Source organism: Grammomys surdaster, unplaced genomic scaffold (assembly GCF_004785775.1).
Source record: "Grammomys surdaster isolate TR1022 unplaced genomic scaffold, NIH_TR_1.0 174, whole genome shotgun sequence".
NCBI lineage: Eukaryota > Metazoa > Chordata > Mammalia > Rodentia > Muridae > Grammomys > Grammomys surdaster.
The window spans coordinates 21269661-21286091 of NW_021604622.1; the positions used below are offsets into that span (position 1 = coordinate 21269661).

General features: G+C 46.3%; 1 protein-coding gene across 1 annotated transcript in view; it reads right to left on the reverse strand.

The window, feature by feature from the left end:
• Trio (trio Rho guanine nucleotide exchange factor) overlaps positions 1-16431 on the reverse strand; it is a gene marked incomplete at its 5' end in the record, with an annotated part of 293865 nt that overhangs the window by 186808 nt on the left and 90626 nt on the right. The window contains one exon of the mRNA XM_028767531.1: positions 2222-2296. Coding sequence (XP_028623364.1) covers positions 2222-2296 — 75 coding nt within the window. The remainder of the gene's footprint in view (positions 1-2221; positions 2297-16431) is intronic.

Sequence of the window (16431 nt, forward strand, 5' to 3'; positions counted from 1 at the left end):
GAGAGAGAGAGAGAGAGAGAGAGAGAGAGAGAGAGAGAGAGAGGGAGGGAGGGAGGGAGGGAGGGAGGGAGGGAGGGAGGGAGACAGAGACAGACAGACTGACAGACTTGGGGGGGGTAAAATTATTTCTGAGAATATCGTTCTTTGGAACTTTTCCTAAAAATACAGTATACGTAATCAATTTATTTTTATAATTTCCCACTCTTTCTTTCATATACATGATAACAATAGCCTAAAATTGTCATGAGCTATTTCTGGTCAGAGGCTGGGAAATACTAAAAGTGTGGCAACACCTCTTAACTATCTCCTGCTGGTTAGTGCTCTGCTGGCCTTAATAACTTAAAAATGTTCTGTCCTCGCTTGTGGTCACTGGAAACCATTTCTTTCCCTAACCCTGCAGAATTAAACTTTCATTGAAGATTTATGAGATCAATGCTTTCATTTCTTGATTAGTTAAAAGGCAAGAAGGTTTAGTTTTTACAGTAAGTTAGATAAAAATGCCATGGTGATAAATTCTGAATTAACTGCCTAATAATGGAATGAAGGCAAACCCAGCAGTCATAGCCGTCCACCTGTCTGGACGAGCCTATCTCCCCCTTCCAGGAAGAGCAGAGTGGAACCACAGAGGTCTGGGTGCCCAGGAACAGATGGGCAGCAGGCTTCCTTCTCAGACACAGGCTCGGGATTCCAGGGGAACCTGAGGAATTCCCTAATGATTCCTCTTGGGTTTGGAAGTAGAATCTTTTAGTTACTCCAATTTTAGGTACAACCATAACATAACCAGCTCATAAACTGGCACAAGCCATTACACGAACTGTTAGGGATGAGTTGAAAAGAGTAAATGAACATTACTTTCAAAACTCAGTGGACTGTAATCCGTGAGTCAGTCAGTCTGTCCATCCATCCAAGTATTTCCAGCAACCCAAGCCCCTCTGTCTACTTTTACACTCTTTATTAGTCATGCAGTCCTAGTGACATGACTTAGATTCCTGTCTGTCTATCTGTCTGTCTGTCTATCATCTATCCTTCCTTCCATCCATCCATCATCCATCCAAGTATATCTAACAACCCGAGCCCCTCTGTCTACTTTTACACTCTTTATTAGTCATGCAGTCCTAGTGATATGACTTAGATTCCTGTCTGTCTGTCTGTCTGTCTGTCTATCATCTATCCTTCCTTCCATCCATCCATCATTCATCCAAGTATTTCTAACAATCCGAGCCCCTCTGTCTACTTTTACACTCTTTATTAACTGTGCAGATTCATTACTAATTAGATTCCCTTCTCTAAGAAATCAAAAGACAATATAAACAAGTGAGCAAAGACAAGGCAAGCAAAGGCACCATGGACACTTCATCTTAAATACACAGAGAACCACGTGCCCTTAGGACACTCAGAAGCAATGTGGTCACCATGTTGTAATTAGACCTGAGCGGCCATGAAAGTTTGCCCCAGGCCAGCACAGCGTGCATGTTTCAGAGACCACAAGAGGTGGGTACCAAGGGAACAGCATCCTGCAGGACTGCCCAGGAGACAGGGCAGTCTCACTCCTGTTTACTGGTACCATCTTGTAAAGCTGTACATCAATCCCAAGGAGAAAGCTAAAAGGCCTGGAGCACAGCCTTCCCTGTGCAGAGCAGAGAGGACAGATGTCCCACAGGCAGGGGGGCTAGGCTGTCAATCTCCACACTGTGGAGGGAGGGCTAGCCATGAAAAGCAGGCCTCTTCTTAAGAGGAGGTGTCAGCTAGTAGAAACCACAAAGACTTTACAGACACCTGAAGATGTGGCTGCTAAGAACCCCAGGAATGGGCGGCCCGGAAGGAGCCAAGCTGGAGGACAGGAGCTGTTCCCTGAAGATGAGGGAAAGAAGAGCCATGGGAGACAAGACACGGAGGTTGAAAACCCCTGAGTGTGTATTTGTGGTCACACTCCCAACTGCTGACACTGAGGGGTTTAACAAGCAGCTGTTCCACTTAACGGCTCAGGCAGCATGGCCAAATGTTTGCAGAGTGACAGACAGACGTAGTTTGATCAGCAGCACTAGTTGGCTTATGATGTACACGCTGCCTTAAAAATGCCTTGTGCATTAATTTTTCAAGAATAAAGGAGTTTTAAAGGTCCACCAAATGCCGATGCTTTTATATGCTGTAGCAAGTGAGTGACTTTAATTAAACCCTGGTGTCAGAGCAGTCAGGTAGAGCAACGAAAGACAGACTTTACCTGAAAGATAGGCGACTTTTTCCTTCAGAATTGGCAAAACATCCATAGCTTTCATTTCATCATTTTTCCGAAACCCTGAAAGACAGAGAGAAAAGCGTCAGCGGGCTGCCTGACTGACAGGTAATGCCCATGTTACCCGGTGCCAAAGTCAACTGTCATCACAGCCAATGAATCAATTAGGGAACACGTCCCTGTGCGAACACGTGAGAGTCACTCCAGCACTTTCTTCTATTTTAATGCTGAATACTGGTCTTTATACGCGCCCATACACAGTGTCCCAAAAGACTCTCGGCCATGCCAGCCAGGATAATTTGTCCCCAGAAGACACAATATGTCATCAGTTCCAATCACTTGCCAAATCTTCATTTTAACCTTGTAGAATTTAGATGACAGCGGCATGTGTTAGTAGCTTTTTGAAAAGTCTGCTACCTGTAGCACAGCATCACCTCTAGGGGGAGCCCTAAGCCTCCTTTTAGTCTTCTCAGCCTGGTTAATAACAATCCCTGCCTGGCACACAGAGGGGCTTATGCATAACCCACACTGGCCAATGCTCCCTCCTGGCTCCCTTCTCCTAAGCTTTTCGAGTTGTACCCTGCAGAGGAACATCAATGGCTAAGCTAGCCTGTTGCCACTACAATTTCAGAGGTGGCCAAGGTCACAGAATTTTTTAAAAAACAAACAAACCCAAAAAAAAAAAAAAAGGAAAATCTTAGAAAGCCGAGTAACAGTTGCAGCCTGCTGCAACTTAAGACAAGCTAACATGAAAGTGGACTGAGTAGCGGCCCAAACATGCCCACCCACCAGGAGAGCGCCACCTAGGAACATGGGATAAAGATTTTCTCGCTCAAGCCTCATGCCTCGGGATAACATCTTGGACTCTACCAGAGGCTACCCTTCTAGGGATGGATGCCCATTACAAAGAGCACTGTATTTGCCATCGCTAACATGCCAACCCTCAGAGAAGCACAGGATAGCTCTCCCAGCTTTCCTGGTTTTTTGCTAACTAGCACACAAAAAGGATCCAATACATGAACAGTGGTTCATGTTCACCACTGGTGGAAGATGTAGCCTAAGAATATTAAGTAAGTGGATCTCTAGTGTGCTTGCTGGCCCAGTTGTGATATATCTATATACACACACGCCGACTCTCACTGGGCAGGCACGCCGCCATGCACCTGCATTCCCAGCGACAAGGTGGCTGCCTTGCAGGAGGATCCCTAGGTCAAGGAGGTCAAGGATCAAGGCACTAGAGTTCAACCAAAAGGGGGGTGGGGGGTGCACTTGACGAAAACGAGTGGTGTTGAGTTCACTGCTCGTGCTGGCTGGTAGAGAGGACAGAGCCCAGTGTAAGGCTGGGGTTCAACACGAAGTAGGTTATGCTCGGGACTGCACTGTGGGAGGTGAAACAGAGAGAAGAGATCTGGGGAAAAGAATCCTCAGACTACATAAGTATAGTTTCAGTGGCCCGAGCTTCCAGCTTTTTCCAGAGAGAGCCTCCTATACGAAAGACAAGTTCCATGTGGTCCTTCCGAGAAATCAAGCATTTGCCCACGCAGGTGGCAACAGACACCTTTAATCCCAGAATTCTAGAGGCAGAGGACAGCAGCAAGAACCAAGGTGTGAGAGAACTTTCTGGCACGACCCAGCCAGGTACTGATAGGCTTGAGCCAGACCTCAGGTCTCCAGGTCACCAGGCCACTTCACTTTCTAGTGTGTGAACTTTCTGTGTCAACAACCATTGCTGTGTGCTGGCAACCCACCAGACTGAGAAGCAGTTCTGATTTCTAAATGGCAGACACCCGATCCGGAGGGCTACAATTTCACCCAAGGTGCCTCCAGAAGTCTTGAATGAACTCAAGCTAATCTCGACAGCTCCCCATCCATCACGGTAACTCACTACCGCTCGTGGGTAAAGATGGTGGTGCAGCTAATGCAAAACCGGCAGGCTGATTACAGCCTGTAACCAAGGCAGCCGGTGAGAAGGTTCCTAAGCAGAGCCTTACGAGAATGGAGTGACCTGCAGTCATGGACCTAGAGGTGTCTAACATGAGAAATCCTTTTCTACTTTTTGGGGTGGGGGACGGACACTCCCTACAAGCCAATGTTCACCCAGGTCCTTGTCCGTATCCTAGAAAATATTTATGAAGACAGAGTGTGCAGCTGTTTGAAAATAAATTTTCTTAGAAATTAAAAATAAACAGCATTTGGCTATACTCCATGGGTTCTAGTCTACACTCCAGAAAGGCCAGATGCCCAAGACTTAAAAAGCTTTAGGTGCTGGATTCAGTGGCCTTTCCCTGGAGGCATTTCTTTTTCCTTGGGCCACAGGGAGGTTACCCAGCCGCAAAGACAGTTGGAAGAGATCCTTCTGAGACCCCACTCCTCATCTCTGTCCCAGAGACCAAAGAGGAGAACACTCTCACTTCTGTGGCCCAGAGGCTCTGCTGATGGACAAGGGACTGTGCACAGAGGATTGGTGAGGTTAGAAGAGGATGGGTGAAGGGTGGACGGAAGCCATGAGAGGCAGCTGCCAAGGTCAGGGGCATTGAGTGGTGCCCATCTTTATAATAAAGTGAGGAGAAAGGGAAAGACGCCATTGCGGGCTTTAATGAAATGCTACTCCAGTACAGTCCTGGTGAGGAGAAAGAGAGAGAAGTCGTTGCGGGCTTTAATGAAACGCTACTCCAGTACAGTCCTGGTTCCCAGGCAAGGACTAGGGGACAAACAACCACTACTTCTGGGGTCAGGCCTATAGTATGTCTGTTGAGGATGCTGATGAGAGGTCACCTGCAGTTAGGCCTTGGTTAGCACAGAATGACCGTGTAAGGAGGGCTCTGTGCAGTTCTAGCTTTGAGTGCCCTCTCCCCCTCCCTCCTTCCCCTTCTCTAAATATGAATATTTAAATGTCTTAATAGACTCATCCTTAAGACAGCTCAACCCTGATGTTAAACAACATGGTGGACTCTGTTATATAGTTACAATGCTATCTGGCCAGGAGCACATCAGCCTGGGATAAACACTAAGCCCATGTTCCCGAATCTCTCCTGTTTCATAAGCTGTGAACCGTGCGACAAAAGGATATTCTCTATCTTCCCCTCATTGGGGCCACTTGCTTTAGACAGAAGTAGGTGCTTATTCAAACCTCTGAGTACTGGGTGGAAATGAACAAAACAGAACTAGCAGAGTTTGTCCCCCCTGCCACTCGCCCAGTGTCCCCGAGGACTTTCTATTTTCAGTCTGTCAAAGATCAGCTCTGGGTATTTAGCCTTCAATCATACCATGATTACAACTGTAAGAGGGAAAATTACCCCGGGAGGAAACGTCCCACAGTTGTCTGTAACAATGGGAAATCTTTTAGATGAACGAGGAGTGGGGGTGGGGGGGTGCTGGAATGTCAACAACCCAACAGTGCAGTGGTCGGATCAACTGTGCACTTTCCGTCCTCAGACCCTGTGTCAGGGCTGCAGTGCCACTTTATCAGAATGGTTCCCAGCTAGCCACAGAGCTCGCCACGGTGGCCTTCTATGGGATATCTCCAGGCTGTGTGAGCGCTTACTCAGCTCATTAGCCCAGCAGCACTTTCCATGTGGGTGTGCACGCAAATCTAAGATGAACCTCATCAACTGAGGTAAGAGGAAGGGTTTTTTTTTTTTTTGGGGGGGGGGGTGCTGGAGGGTGGTTCAGCGGTTAAGAGCACTGACTACTCTTCCAGAGGTCCTGAGTTCAGTTCCCAGCAACCACATGGTGGTTATAATGGGATCCGATGCCTCTTCTGGTGTGTCTGAAGACAGCTATAATGTACTCACTCATACAAAGTAAATAGATAGTTAGAAGAGAAAAAAAAGAAGAGTACGTTTTTAAACTAAAACAGCTCTTTTTGATAATCCACTCAGGACCTCTAGCAATTTTTAATCATTTTGAATTTCATATAATTGTTCGCCGACTTGATTGTTTTTCATTTAGGTAAACGTGGTATTTAAAAGCCCAATCACTCCTCCACAGACAGAACTCCTGATGAGGTTGCGCGTGTGCCTTGTTCTGAATTGTCTGGCATGTCGCTCACAAGCTGCTTCCCAGGATCTCACGGGTCTCATCGCCCGCCCATCAGCTACCCCACCTTACATTTATTAAACCGAAAACTCGCCTGTGGGAAGACTGAAGCCAGACTTAGGGAAGCACAGGGCATGCCACAAGGAAGACTAATAAATAAGGCAGGATTCTAAAGCAACCACAGCGAAATGCTAACTAGTAAGCTGGTAGCTTCTCTCACTGACGAGCCTTGGTGGTAATTACCGAATTTTACTCATTAGGTAATTGGCAAAGCTCCTGAACACAAAGGGCAGGGTGATAAAACTCCACATCTGCGTGGTGGCCCCACCCTCGCACTGCTTGCAGAGAGGGTGACATCACCCCATCTGAGCAAGCCACTCCACTGCAGAGCCTGCAGGATGCTACTCTGGTGCAGGGAGGCAGTGCTAGCACGGTGTGTGGGGGTGGGCGTAGGGTAGCCGTGCAAACCTCTAGATCAGTGTCACAGGAAGGAAGTGTTTTAATGAGTTGGAATCTTCTGTAAATGTACTTAATTATGAAAGAATGTTAGAGAATAAAGGTTATATTTTCACCCTGAATCTTACTAATATATAAAAAATGCAAACACATTCAATTGATGTTTATGTCATTTTTACAAAAATATGTGACCCCAGATTGGATACGAAAATTAATCACACGCATCAGGAATGTAGATATGCCCATAAATTACCACATGAAAATACATGACAAAATGGATTCTAAATTTTAGTAATAATCACTACTGCCTTAATAACCACTTGATTGGCTAATTCATCCTGTCTTGGAAATGGCAGCCTATAATAGCACACAGTTATGAAGTGCACAAGCCTTACTGACTCAAGGAAATGTCAACATATAGCTCTGACTTTTAATTTCTTACCCACAAAATATACAGGACAAGCTGCACTACCAAAACGATGAAAGGCCTGTTAGAGTATTACAAGTGCCTTAAAATAAACGAAGAAATCTGTAGCCTGTGTTGATGTTCTAACTATGCATTAATGGTACACAGAAAATTAATTCATAATATATAACAGGCCAGTTGTCCAAAAGGCATTATAAAAGAGGTTCCAACTTCTTCTAGTTTCATAAACTAAAAAGGAAACATGCCCAAGAGTGCCCTTAATCTTCTGATCTCAGACCAACACAGAAACAGAGAAACTGTATTTCAAAATAAATCGCACAGACACCTGCCCCCTCTGTCTCTCTATGCTTGCTTCTCTCTATCTCTGTCTGTCTGTCTGTCTGTCTGTCTTTGTGTGTGTGGATGTGTGCTCTAAAGTCTGACAGCAGATGCCCCTCTAATTACATGTGTATCTCACTTATGCACACATATAGTTCTATAAAGCCAACCTGATCCACAGACTACTTTGCAGAAGAGCCCAGGGAATACAACCTGAATGAGAAAACATGATCCCCGAGCTATGTGAATGGATACCAGCCCAACCAAGATTGATTGCTAAAAGAAATCCTGGTCCATTATTACATCAAGCATTTCATTCATTTAAATAGCGGTGCCTGGCTTCCCTTGCCTTCCAGCCTCCCGGCTTCCTGGCCTGCGTTCCTGCAGGTAGCCTTGCTGTGTCTACAGCCTCCTAATCAGTGGCCAATAGTCCTTCCGACCCCAACACTCGCCCCAGGATAGGCTTCTAGCTCATATCTCTTTCTATGACTCTCCCTGACCGTTTTCCATAAGGCCCTTCTGTGGCTTCCTGATGCCTTCACAGAATACAGAGACTCCCTGACAGGACATCTGCCTCCTGTGCAGACTCACTGGCTTGCCAATACTTATTCTCTCCCCAGGCGAAAAGAACAGAATCCCAACAACATGCTCAACTCCTGGCCCTTTGAACTCCTACACATACCACTAGAACCCCACTCCCATCATCCCAGCTCCCAGTGCACATTACACAGCCCGGGGAAGGAACCCTGATACTGGATTCATTACCCATTCAGCTCCCATAGCACCTAAGTCTTTGCCACAACCTGGAAATGACCTAATATTGGTCACGGAGTCCCTGGGAACTATATCCTACTGTATGGGGAGCACAGCAGAAAACTGGACAAAAGAGAAACCTCCAGCAGCCATTGAGCCCTAGGTAAACAATACCCTTTGCAGCTGGCAATTTTCAGTGCCAGTCTACAAATGAGCTTCTGAATAGAGTCCACAAAAATCACAGAGCTAACCACATATTCTGAAGGCACCAAGCAGCTCACAAAGGCCAGGCAGTTAACACTACTCGTTCTCTTGCTGTGTGACGGACTCAATGGATAGCACCTAGCACTAGGTTTAGAATTCCTTCATGGATAGTTTAAGATAGGAAAAAGTTTTACTTTGAGGTTTTTCGATGTAATTAAAGCATTATTTTCTGCCCTAATCATTACTGTCCTCACCTCTGATGAAGCAAGAAAGGGCAGACCACACATGCCCAGGGGGAAGACTTAGGAGAAGGCTCATTTCGGCACTTCCATAGCAAAGAGGGCACCAGGGCTATGGGGAAGCCCATAGCTCAGAGGCCTGCTTCTCTGCAGTTAGCAGGGTTCACCCAAAAACAGTTGCAAGAAAATGCTTTAGTCATGAGACGTTGTGACCAGCCTGGGCTTGAGGGAATGAAGCTACGTCAACTCCACACGACTCCAAACAGAACTTCTTTGTTTTACATGCCAGCACATACGTGTCCCAAGTCCCTGAGCCCCAGAGGGCTCAAGTGGGACAGCTGACAGAATGAATCCCCGGGTTCCTGCCATGTTTTCTGCAATACGAACAGAACACAACTTAAGCTTCTGTGAGTGCCAGGTGTCCCAAATAGGCTTGCTTCAGTCATGACCACCTGCCTGTGAGGGACCATTACTAGGAAAGACAGAAAACAAATGAGAACCAAAGTTTCTGGGGACTTCAGATTCCACAGGACAAAGGACTTGATCCCAGCGATGAGCCCAGGTTTGGATTTAAGCTCCAAATCTTACTACATTATACATCAGCAAATCTGATGGCTTATTATAGTTGATCTCCACACCAGTGTCCCTGACCCCTACGTTGGTGCCTGCCCACTTCTTTTGCTTGCTTGTATTTTGAGACAGGGTCTCTCTGTGCAGGCCTGACTATCCTTGAACCACCAATGAGACATCTAACTTCGCTAACATGTAAATTCTCAATTCAGCCTCTGAGACATGGGTTATGAATGGGGACTCCCTTCCTACAGCGGACTTTCCCCAGGCTGCAGGGCCTTGCCTATCTTGTCAGCCTCTGCCTTTACTATACTGTGCACAAACTTCCCATTCCTGAGAAAATATACTACTCAAGGCTGAGAGTCCTAATAAGTAATCAGTTGAGTGGCCACGAGTTACATCTAAACAACACTTAGACGATTATCTTGTTTATATATAAACCAAAGTTTCTAAATATTCAGAAAAATTTGGATATTGTAGGTCTGCTACAAATACACTCCAGTAAGCCACGGACCCCTAAATGTGTCAATAATTAAATCATGGATTTAATTCCAACATGAAACTCACTAGAAAGCTGTATCTTTAACAATATCCAAGAATGTGGCAGAACTTTGTAGCAGCCAGTTCCCCAATAGAGCCTCGAGCTGTTTGGTTCACTTGACGCTCATGTTCAGACAGAACATTTACACACACTAAGCCCTGGGGATTCCCCAACCTGCAGAGTCGTCTAACAGAAACAGCCTTGACTCCACAGCCAGGCAGGTCAGCCTGACAGACGAGCGCATCTGGGAGCGTGTGGCTCCTACTGAGCTGAGGTGGAGAAGCTGAGATTAGCTGGACAAACTCAACTGCCACCAGTTTCCACCGAAGCACTGTATCATCGCTGGCACAAAAAATAAACCCCAAACAACCAAGTCAAGACTCTGAACATGGAGGTCCAAGATGCAGCTGACACTGTCCTTCCCTGTTTCAGCCCACCTACTTGTCGTGACAGTTCTGTCCCTGTTTTCTTAGTGTGTGGTGCAGTTCATCTGTGCCGTGAGGAACCATCCGGGTCATTCCTGGCCGGGGTCCTGAGAATGTGGAATCATGTAAGAAACCTAGGGAGGAGAACTCACGCTTCGTAATGTGTTTGATTTAAGGTTGAATTCTAAATGCTAAAGTCTGACGTTTTCTTCCAGGTCCTTCTATGTGGTAGATGTGACTGCTGAAGAAATATCAGCCCTGGAGCGATCCTGCAGCTGATGGCTTCCTGTCCAAGCAATAGGCCCCGCCTAACTTTGCTCATGGGTAATGAGCCTGTCCAGCTGCCTCAAGATGATAGCTTTATTCCCACGTGGGCGGCACACGGCCCTGAAAGCTAAAGCCATTAATTTACTCACACTTACTCAGGCCTGGTGCCCTGCCCTGTGCCCATTTCAAAGCAGGGAAAATCACATCAGACAGGCCCGGGTGACTTACTTTCCTGCTGAATCCTGGTAAGAGGGTGAAGACACTACAAAGTGTGGCGGCTGAGAAAAGCCTGCTCACGTTAACAAGAGAGAGAATACCATTTCCCTTCTCCACCCACCACCCTCAACCCACCATCACCTCAGTCTCCTGGACTAAGCCTCAAACCCTTGAGGTTCCCACACTCAGAAAAGCAAGGAAGGGCTTTTTAAAGACAGAATAAAATACGAGTGTTAGGTAAGATTGATCTAGTGGCTTTCATAGGGAAATAATCATGTGTTTATGGGGTATACATGCCACCCGCATGGGTGTTCAAGTGTATGTGGGTACACATATGTGCACACACATACAGAGGCCACAGGCTGACGTCGGCTGCCTTCACTGACCACTCTCCACATCGTACGCTGAGGCCGGGCCTCACACTTGAACATAGCACTCTCCTGGTTACCCTAACCTAGTTGCCAGCCTGCCCAAGGGAGTCCCTCACGGCCGGCCGTCAGCATTCTTGTAGATACCAGGTATCTTAATGCTAGTCCTTATGCTGATGGGCAAGAGTCCATCCACTGATCCATCTCCCTAAACCAGCAAATAAACTTTGCATGAGAGTGGACCAAAGGAAGATGCGTGCTGGGTACAGAGGCCAGCAGTGTCTGCGATGGGAGGAGAGGAGGCGTGCTAGTCCAAGAATCCTCTGCTGGAGGACTCAGGTAAGCCGGGAGACATGACCATCCTGCCCAAAGTGTATCTCCTTCCTTGAGTCTCCCTCGGGATGCTGGATCTTAGTAAATCAAAGCCAGACCAGGCTCTACACAAGCTCGTTGATGGCGCTTGGCTGCTCCCTCACGGCAGGGCTGTGACTCTGGGCAGTTGTGGTAACCATCCTGACATTATAGAGTATGGCTAAATTACCAAAGAAGAGCTCTAATGGTGGAATCTTTTCTTACTATTCCACCTGCACACTAGGGAAGGGCAGAGGCCTCTGGTGGTTGTGGCCACTGACTCCTCATGCCGGGGTCACACGGTCATCTCTACCCTCTTGTCTCTTAAGAAACTGGGAGGGAGGAAGGAGGCAAATAGAGAGATTCCGACATCTGCAGCTCAGCAGGGCAGCATGCTGTGAGGTGGTGATTCTGTTTTCCTTGTTTCTTCTCCTAAATACTGTTACTTATGGTGAAACATGTCACCATCGGTATCTTTTCTACCAAAAGCACAAGGATTCCTTTTGCAAACTAAACTTAGTATGAATGAAAGAAGTGGGAACGCAGAAGGGGCATTTAAGTGGGTGTGGCGTGGCCACCCACTTACTGGATAGCTCTCTGCCTCTGCAGCTTGGTATCATGCCCTACACTACGAATTTGGCAGCTCCGTGCTCCAGGGCCTGCATCTAGAGGTTCTAAGCTACTGCCTTAAGAACACAAGATGAGAGAGAGGAGGTGTCAAGTATGGTGGGCAGAAGTGAGCAGTGCTGGAAGTGTTAAGTGAACCTCAAAGCAGCACCACAGGTCAGAGTTACTGCCTCGTCCAGGGTAGGGATCAAGAACAAAACAGTCTGGGTCAGCGGCCTGCCTCTCTGGAGTGACACTGGTGGAGGCTGTTTCCCACACCTTCCACATGAAATGGGGAGCCTGAGATGGCTTCACCTCCCACTAGGCTGGGTCCAATAATAGACTGATTGATTAATTAATTAATTAATTAAATGGTGGGACCAAAATAGGATGGAAAGAAAAGGCATGAGACGTTGCTTCTCAGCCTATGAGTGGAGGAGACTCCTTTGGGGGTTGAATGAACCTTTCACATATATCTCGATATCTCCTGCACCTCAGATATCCTGAATATCAGATTTTTACATTACAATTCATAACAGTAGCAAAATTACAATTATAAAGTAGCAACGAAAATAATTTTATGGTTGGGAGTCACCGCAACACGATCAACTCTATTATAGGGTTGCAGCATGAGAAGGTTGAGAACCCCTGGCATAAGGAGCTAACTCTACAGTCTGGTTGAGGCTTCTTGACAGCTCTGAGTGAAGAATTGTAGGCAAATTAAAATCTGCTGTAAGTTTGCCAATACAGAGTTAATATGACTTTCCTACAGAGACGTGTTACCTTAACTTGTTTCCCACCTGGAAACCTTCAGTTTTCTGGGAATCTCATAAACAAGACTATAAACTTCATTTACAGAAGGAAAAAAAGTCTTAACTTACTGTTTAATCCCTGTGACCTGTGGTTTTATCAGCCTGTAAACCTATCCTTAGAAAATATCCTACAGCTTTATTTACCAAAAACTAAAAAGAAAAAAGATCAAAGTTCTTAGCAACCTTTTGAGGTGTAACTTCAAAAGTCACCAAATGGCTACTCTTGAGATGATCACATGCAACTCTCTTGTGAAGCACACATGAACTTATGGGTACTTTCCTTCCACAAAGACCTCACACACACTGAGCACATATATACACGGAGCATATATGTGTACACACACACACACACACACACACAGAGAGAGAGAGAGAGAGAGAGAGAGAGAGAGAGAGAGAGAGAGAGACCACAAAATGCTTATGCTTAACCTATGTCAAAACCTCTTACAAATCCCAAGTCTGCTTTACACTGATGGGCCCCAAAATTCTCTTTTGGGGCAAAGCCGAGAGTCCTGACTTCACCTCGATAGGGTCTCTGAAAAGAACTTCTCCGGGGCTCCTGCTCCCAAGACTGCAGCTCCTCAGCCCACTCAGCTCCACCACCAGCAGCAGATCTGAGGAAGGGCTCACTCTTGGATGCCAACACTGCTTTAAGAAGCTAGCCTGGGGAACCTTCTGTTCACTCACCTGAGATTAGAGTTCTTCTAATCATGACTTACAAAGGGTCTGAGGCAAGTCAGTGTTGAAGGCCACCCGTTCCCCAAGAAAGATGTATTTTAGAAATCAACACAGTCATGGAACATTAACCTTGGACATTCCCTTGTGAGACTGACTATAAATAACCTAGCAAGGCACAAGGCTATCCCAAAAGGAGAGCCCCCTCTGAGTTCTCCTTCGAAGCATCACTCCCCACCCACCCGACCTGGGCCAGGACATCCTCAGGTTCCTGCCTCTTTCTATGGCAGCGCAAGCCAGATACAACTGGAAATAAAAGGAGGTGAACCTAAACCATTGCCTGTCTCTGATCACTCTTCATCTGGCTCTCACAGAAGCTCATGCATTAGTGTCAGGAACTCCACTACTCCTTGAAGACTAGGAGATGGACACCCCACCACCACCAAATAAACTTGGGCATTTGCAGCTTTTATCTGGCTATGGCCTCCAGGAAGCAGGGAGGCCTCAATGGGCTTGTTTGACTCAGCTTCCCTTTATGCTCCATCTCTAACAGACACAAGCAAGCCCTTCCCGACCCTTGGCATCCCTCTGCTGAACAAAACTAATGATGCCCTTGGTACACATGGCTTCCACATCACGCCCTTGGCCCACTCGACACACAGGACTCATCAGAAAACAATTCCTTAAAGTGATGAGAAAACACACTAAGTGCTTCTTGAAAGTCAGACCAGGAGGTTTCCTGGAAGCTGGTGGCATGACATCAGTCAACTCTGCAACCAAAAATACCGTGCAACCTTCCAAACCTTCAAACGGGAAGGACAAGGGGCTGCAATTTATATAGCAAAGAAACACGCTGAGCCCTGGTGCTTTGATTACTTGATGACTTACTTAACAGTAAAACAAGGGATTTCAGGTCAATTGCTTTAAGTCTTCTAGACCACCAAGATGGAACCCTGCTGTGCAGGTGCACCAGAGTGAAAGTGCATGCCCACCTTGTTTAAGATCCAATACCTCAGAGGCTCTCACCCGACCACTGGTTCTAGACTAAGCCTATACTGACTTTTAGGATAACCGCTCATCCATGCTTTTCTCTGCAGCTCCGTGTTTTGCCTGCCTTTGGTCTTCGCATGTGTGTAATCACCAGCAGCTCGTCCTGACCCACCCGAGTGCTGAGCTTCATTTCGTGTGACGTCACTGTAGCCCAGCACCTGCTTGGGAACTTTACTGCAAACTGAGCTGTCACCCAAGCCTGTTATTATAAACGCACTGCAGTGAACAGCTCTGGTTGTGTATCCGGAGCTCGCCACCAGAGCACTTCTGGGCAGAAGGTGAAATCCATGTTCCTATTCTCAAGTTTCCCTCTACTTCCTCTCTAAAGTTTGTCCCATCTGTAAGAGAAGTCATTTTTCATGGATGTAACTATTTGTTGTCCTTTACTAAAATAACTTTTAAAAAAGGAACAGAAAGAAAGTGAGCAGGTTAATGTCCAATAAACTGATCTGAAATCTCTTCTAGGTTCCAAACTCTCATTAGGACATTTTTATATTTGACCATCCCTGTCTGACTGAAAGAACCGGATATCCCAGATGTTTCCCTTTCTATTTGTATCCTAACTGAATTCTCTTAGTATTTCCACCTATTTCAGAACCTTAACAGTAACTGCCAAAAACAAACTGTTGGGGACCTGCATGAAGTCAGTGCCGGACGTCCAGCAGCCGTGGGCTTTGCAAGCTGCTGGGGAGAGCATGTTGTTTCTCAATTTCAGGAATAAATTTTCTCAGATTAATAATGCTATAAATGGGTAGTATGGTCCCAGGGAGCTCATAAATTCCATTTAATGCATAATAACTATGGGTGTGAGTTGGAACAGAAGCAGGAGAGCAAGCTAGAACCCTTCCTGCCTTCTCCAGCAGGACAGCCCTCAGCCCCCTGCCACTCTCTGAGTAGCCTTCGATGACAGGATCCTTGCCTGCTGCTCTGCGGCAGGGAGAGCCCCTCTCCTACTCAATGAAAACTTCTTTATAACCCCCAAAGTCTTCAGGATCCCGAGCGGATCTGTATGGGCTCCAGCTATTAACCACCGCTCTACTGTACCACAGCCATGAATTCATGGATGTTTATCATATTCAATCTGAGGAATTTTTAAAATAACTATGTTGAGGCTGAAGAGATGACTTATCTGTTAAAAGCAGAGGACCCAGATTTGGTTCCCGGGACTCACACTAGGTGGCTCACAACTGTCTGTGATGCCAGCTCTAGGGAGAATCCAATGCCTTCTTGTGCTCTCCACGGGCACTGCACGCATGCGCACAAACAAACACACACACACACACACACACACACACACAGAAAGAGAGAGAGAGAGAGAGAGAGAGAGAGAGAGAGAGGCATACACAATTAAAAATGAAATCTCAGAATAAGTTCTTCAAACACAATAAGTCCAAATCTTCTTAACATAAACATTTTGAATGAAAATATTAGTTGTCATTCCACTCCCGTACCCAAAACTAAAAACCACCTTTAGGAAGTAGGCTGCTACAGCTTGTACTTGATATTCCCTTTCATGTCTGTCCAACAGAATCTATCTAAATTCTCACATTTGCTTTCATCCTCAACTGTTTTGTTAGCTGTGTCTACTGTGAAAATAGCTATGTAGTAGTTTGAATTAAGAATGGCCTCAAATAGGTTCCTATACTCAAATGCTTAGGGAGTGGCACTGTTTGAAAAGATTACCAAGTGTAGCTGGCTTTGCTGGAAGATGTGTGTCACTGGGAGGTTTTGAGGTTTCAGAAGCCCAAGCCAGGCGCCCAGTGCTTGGCTGGCTGGGGTTCTCTCTCTCTCTCTCTCTCTCTCTCTCTCTCTCTCTCTCTCTCTCTCTCTCTCTCTGTGTGTGTGTGTGTGTGTCTGTCTGTCTGTCTGTCTGTCTCTGTGT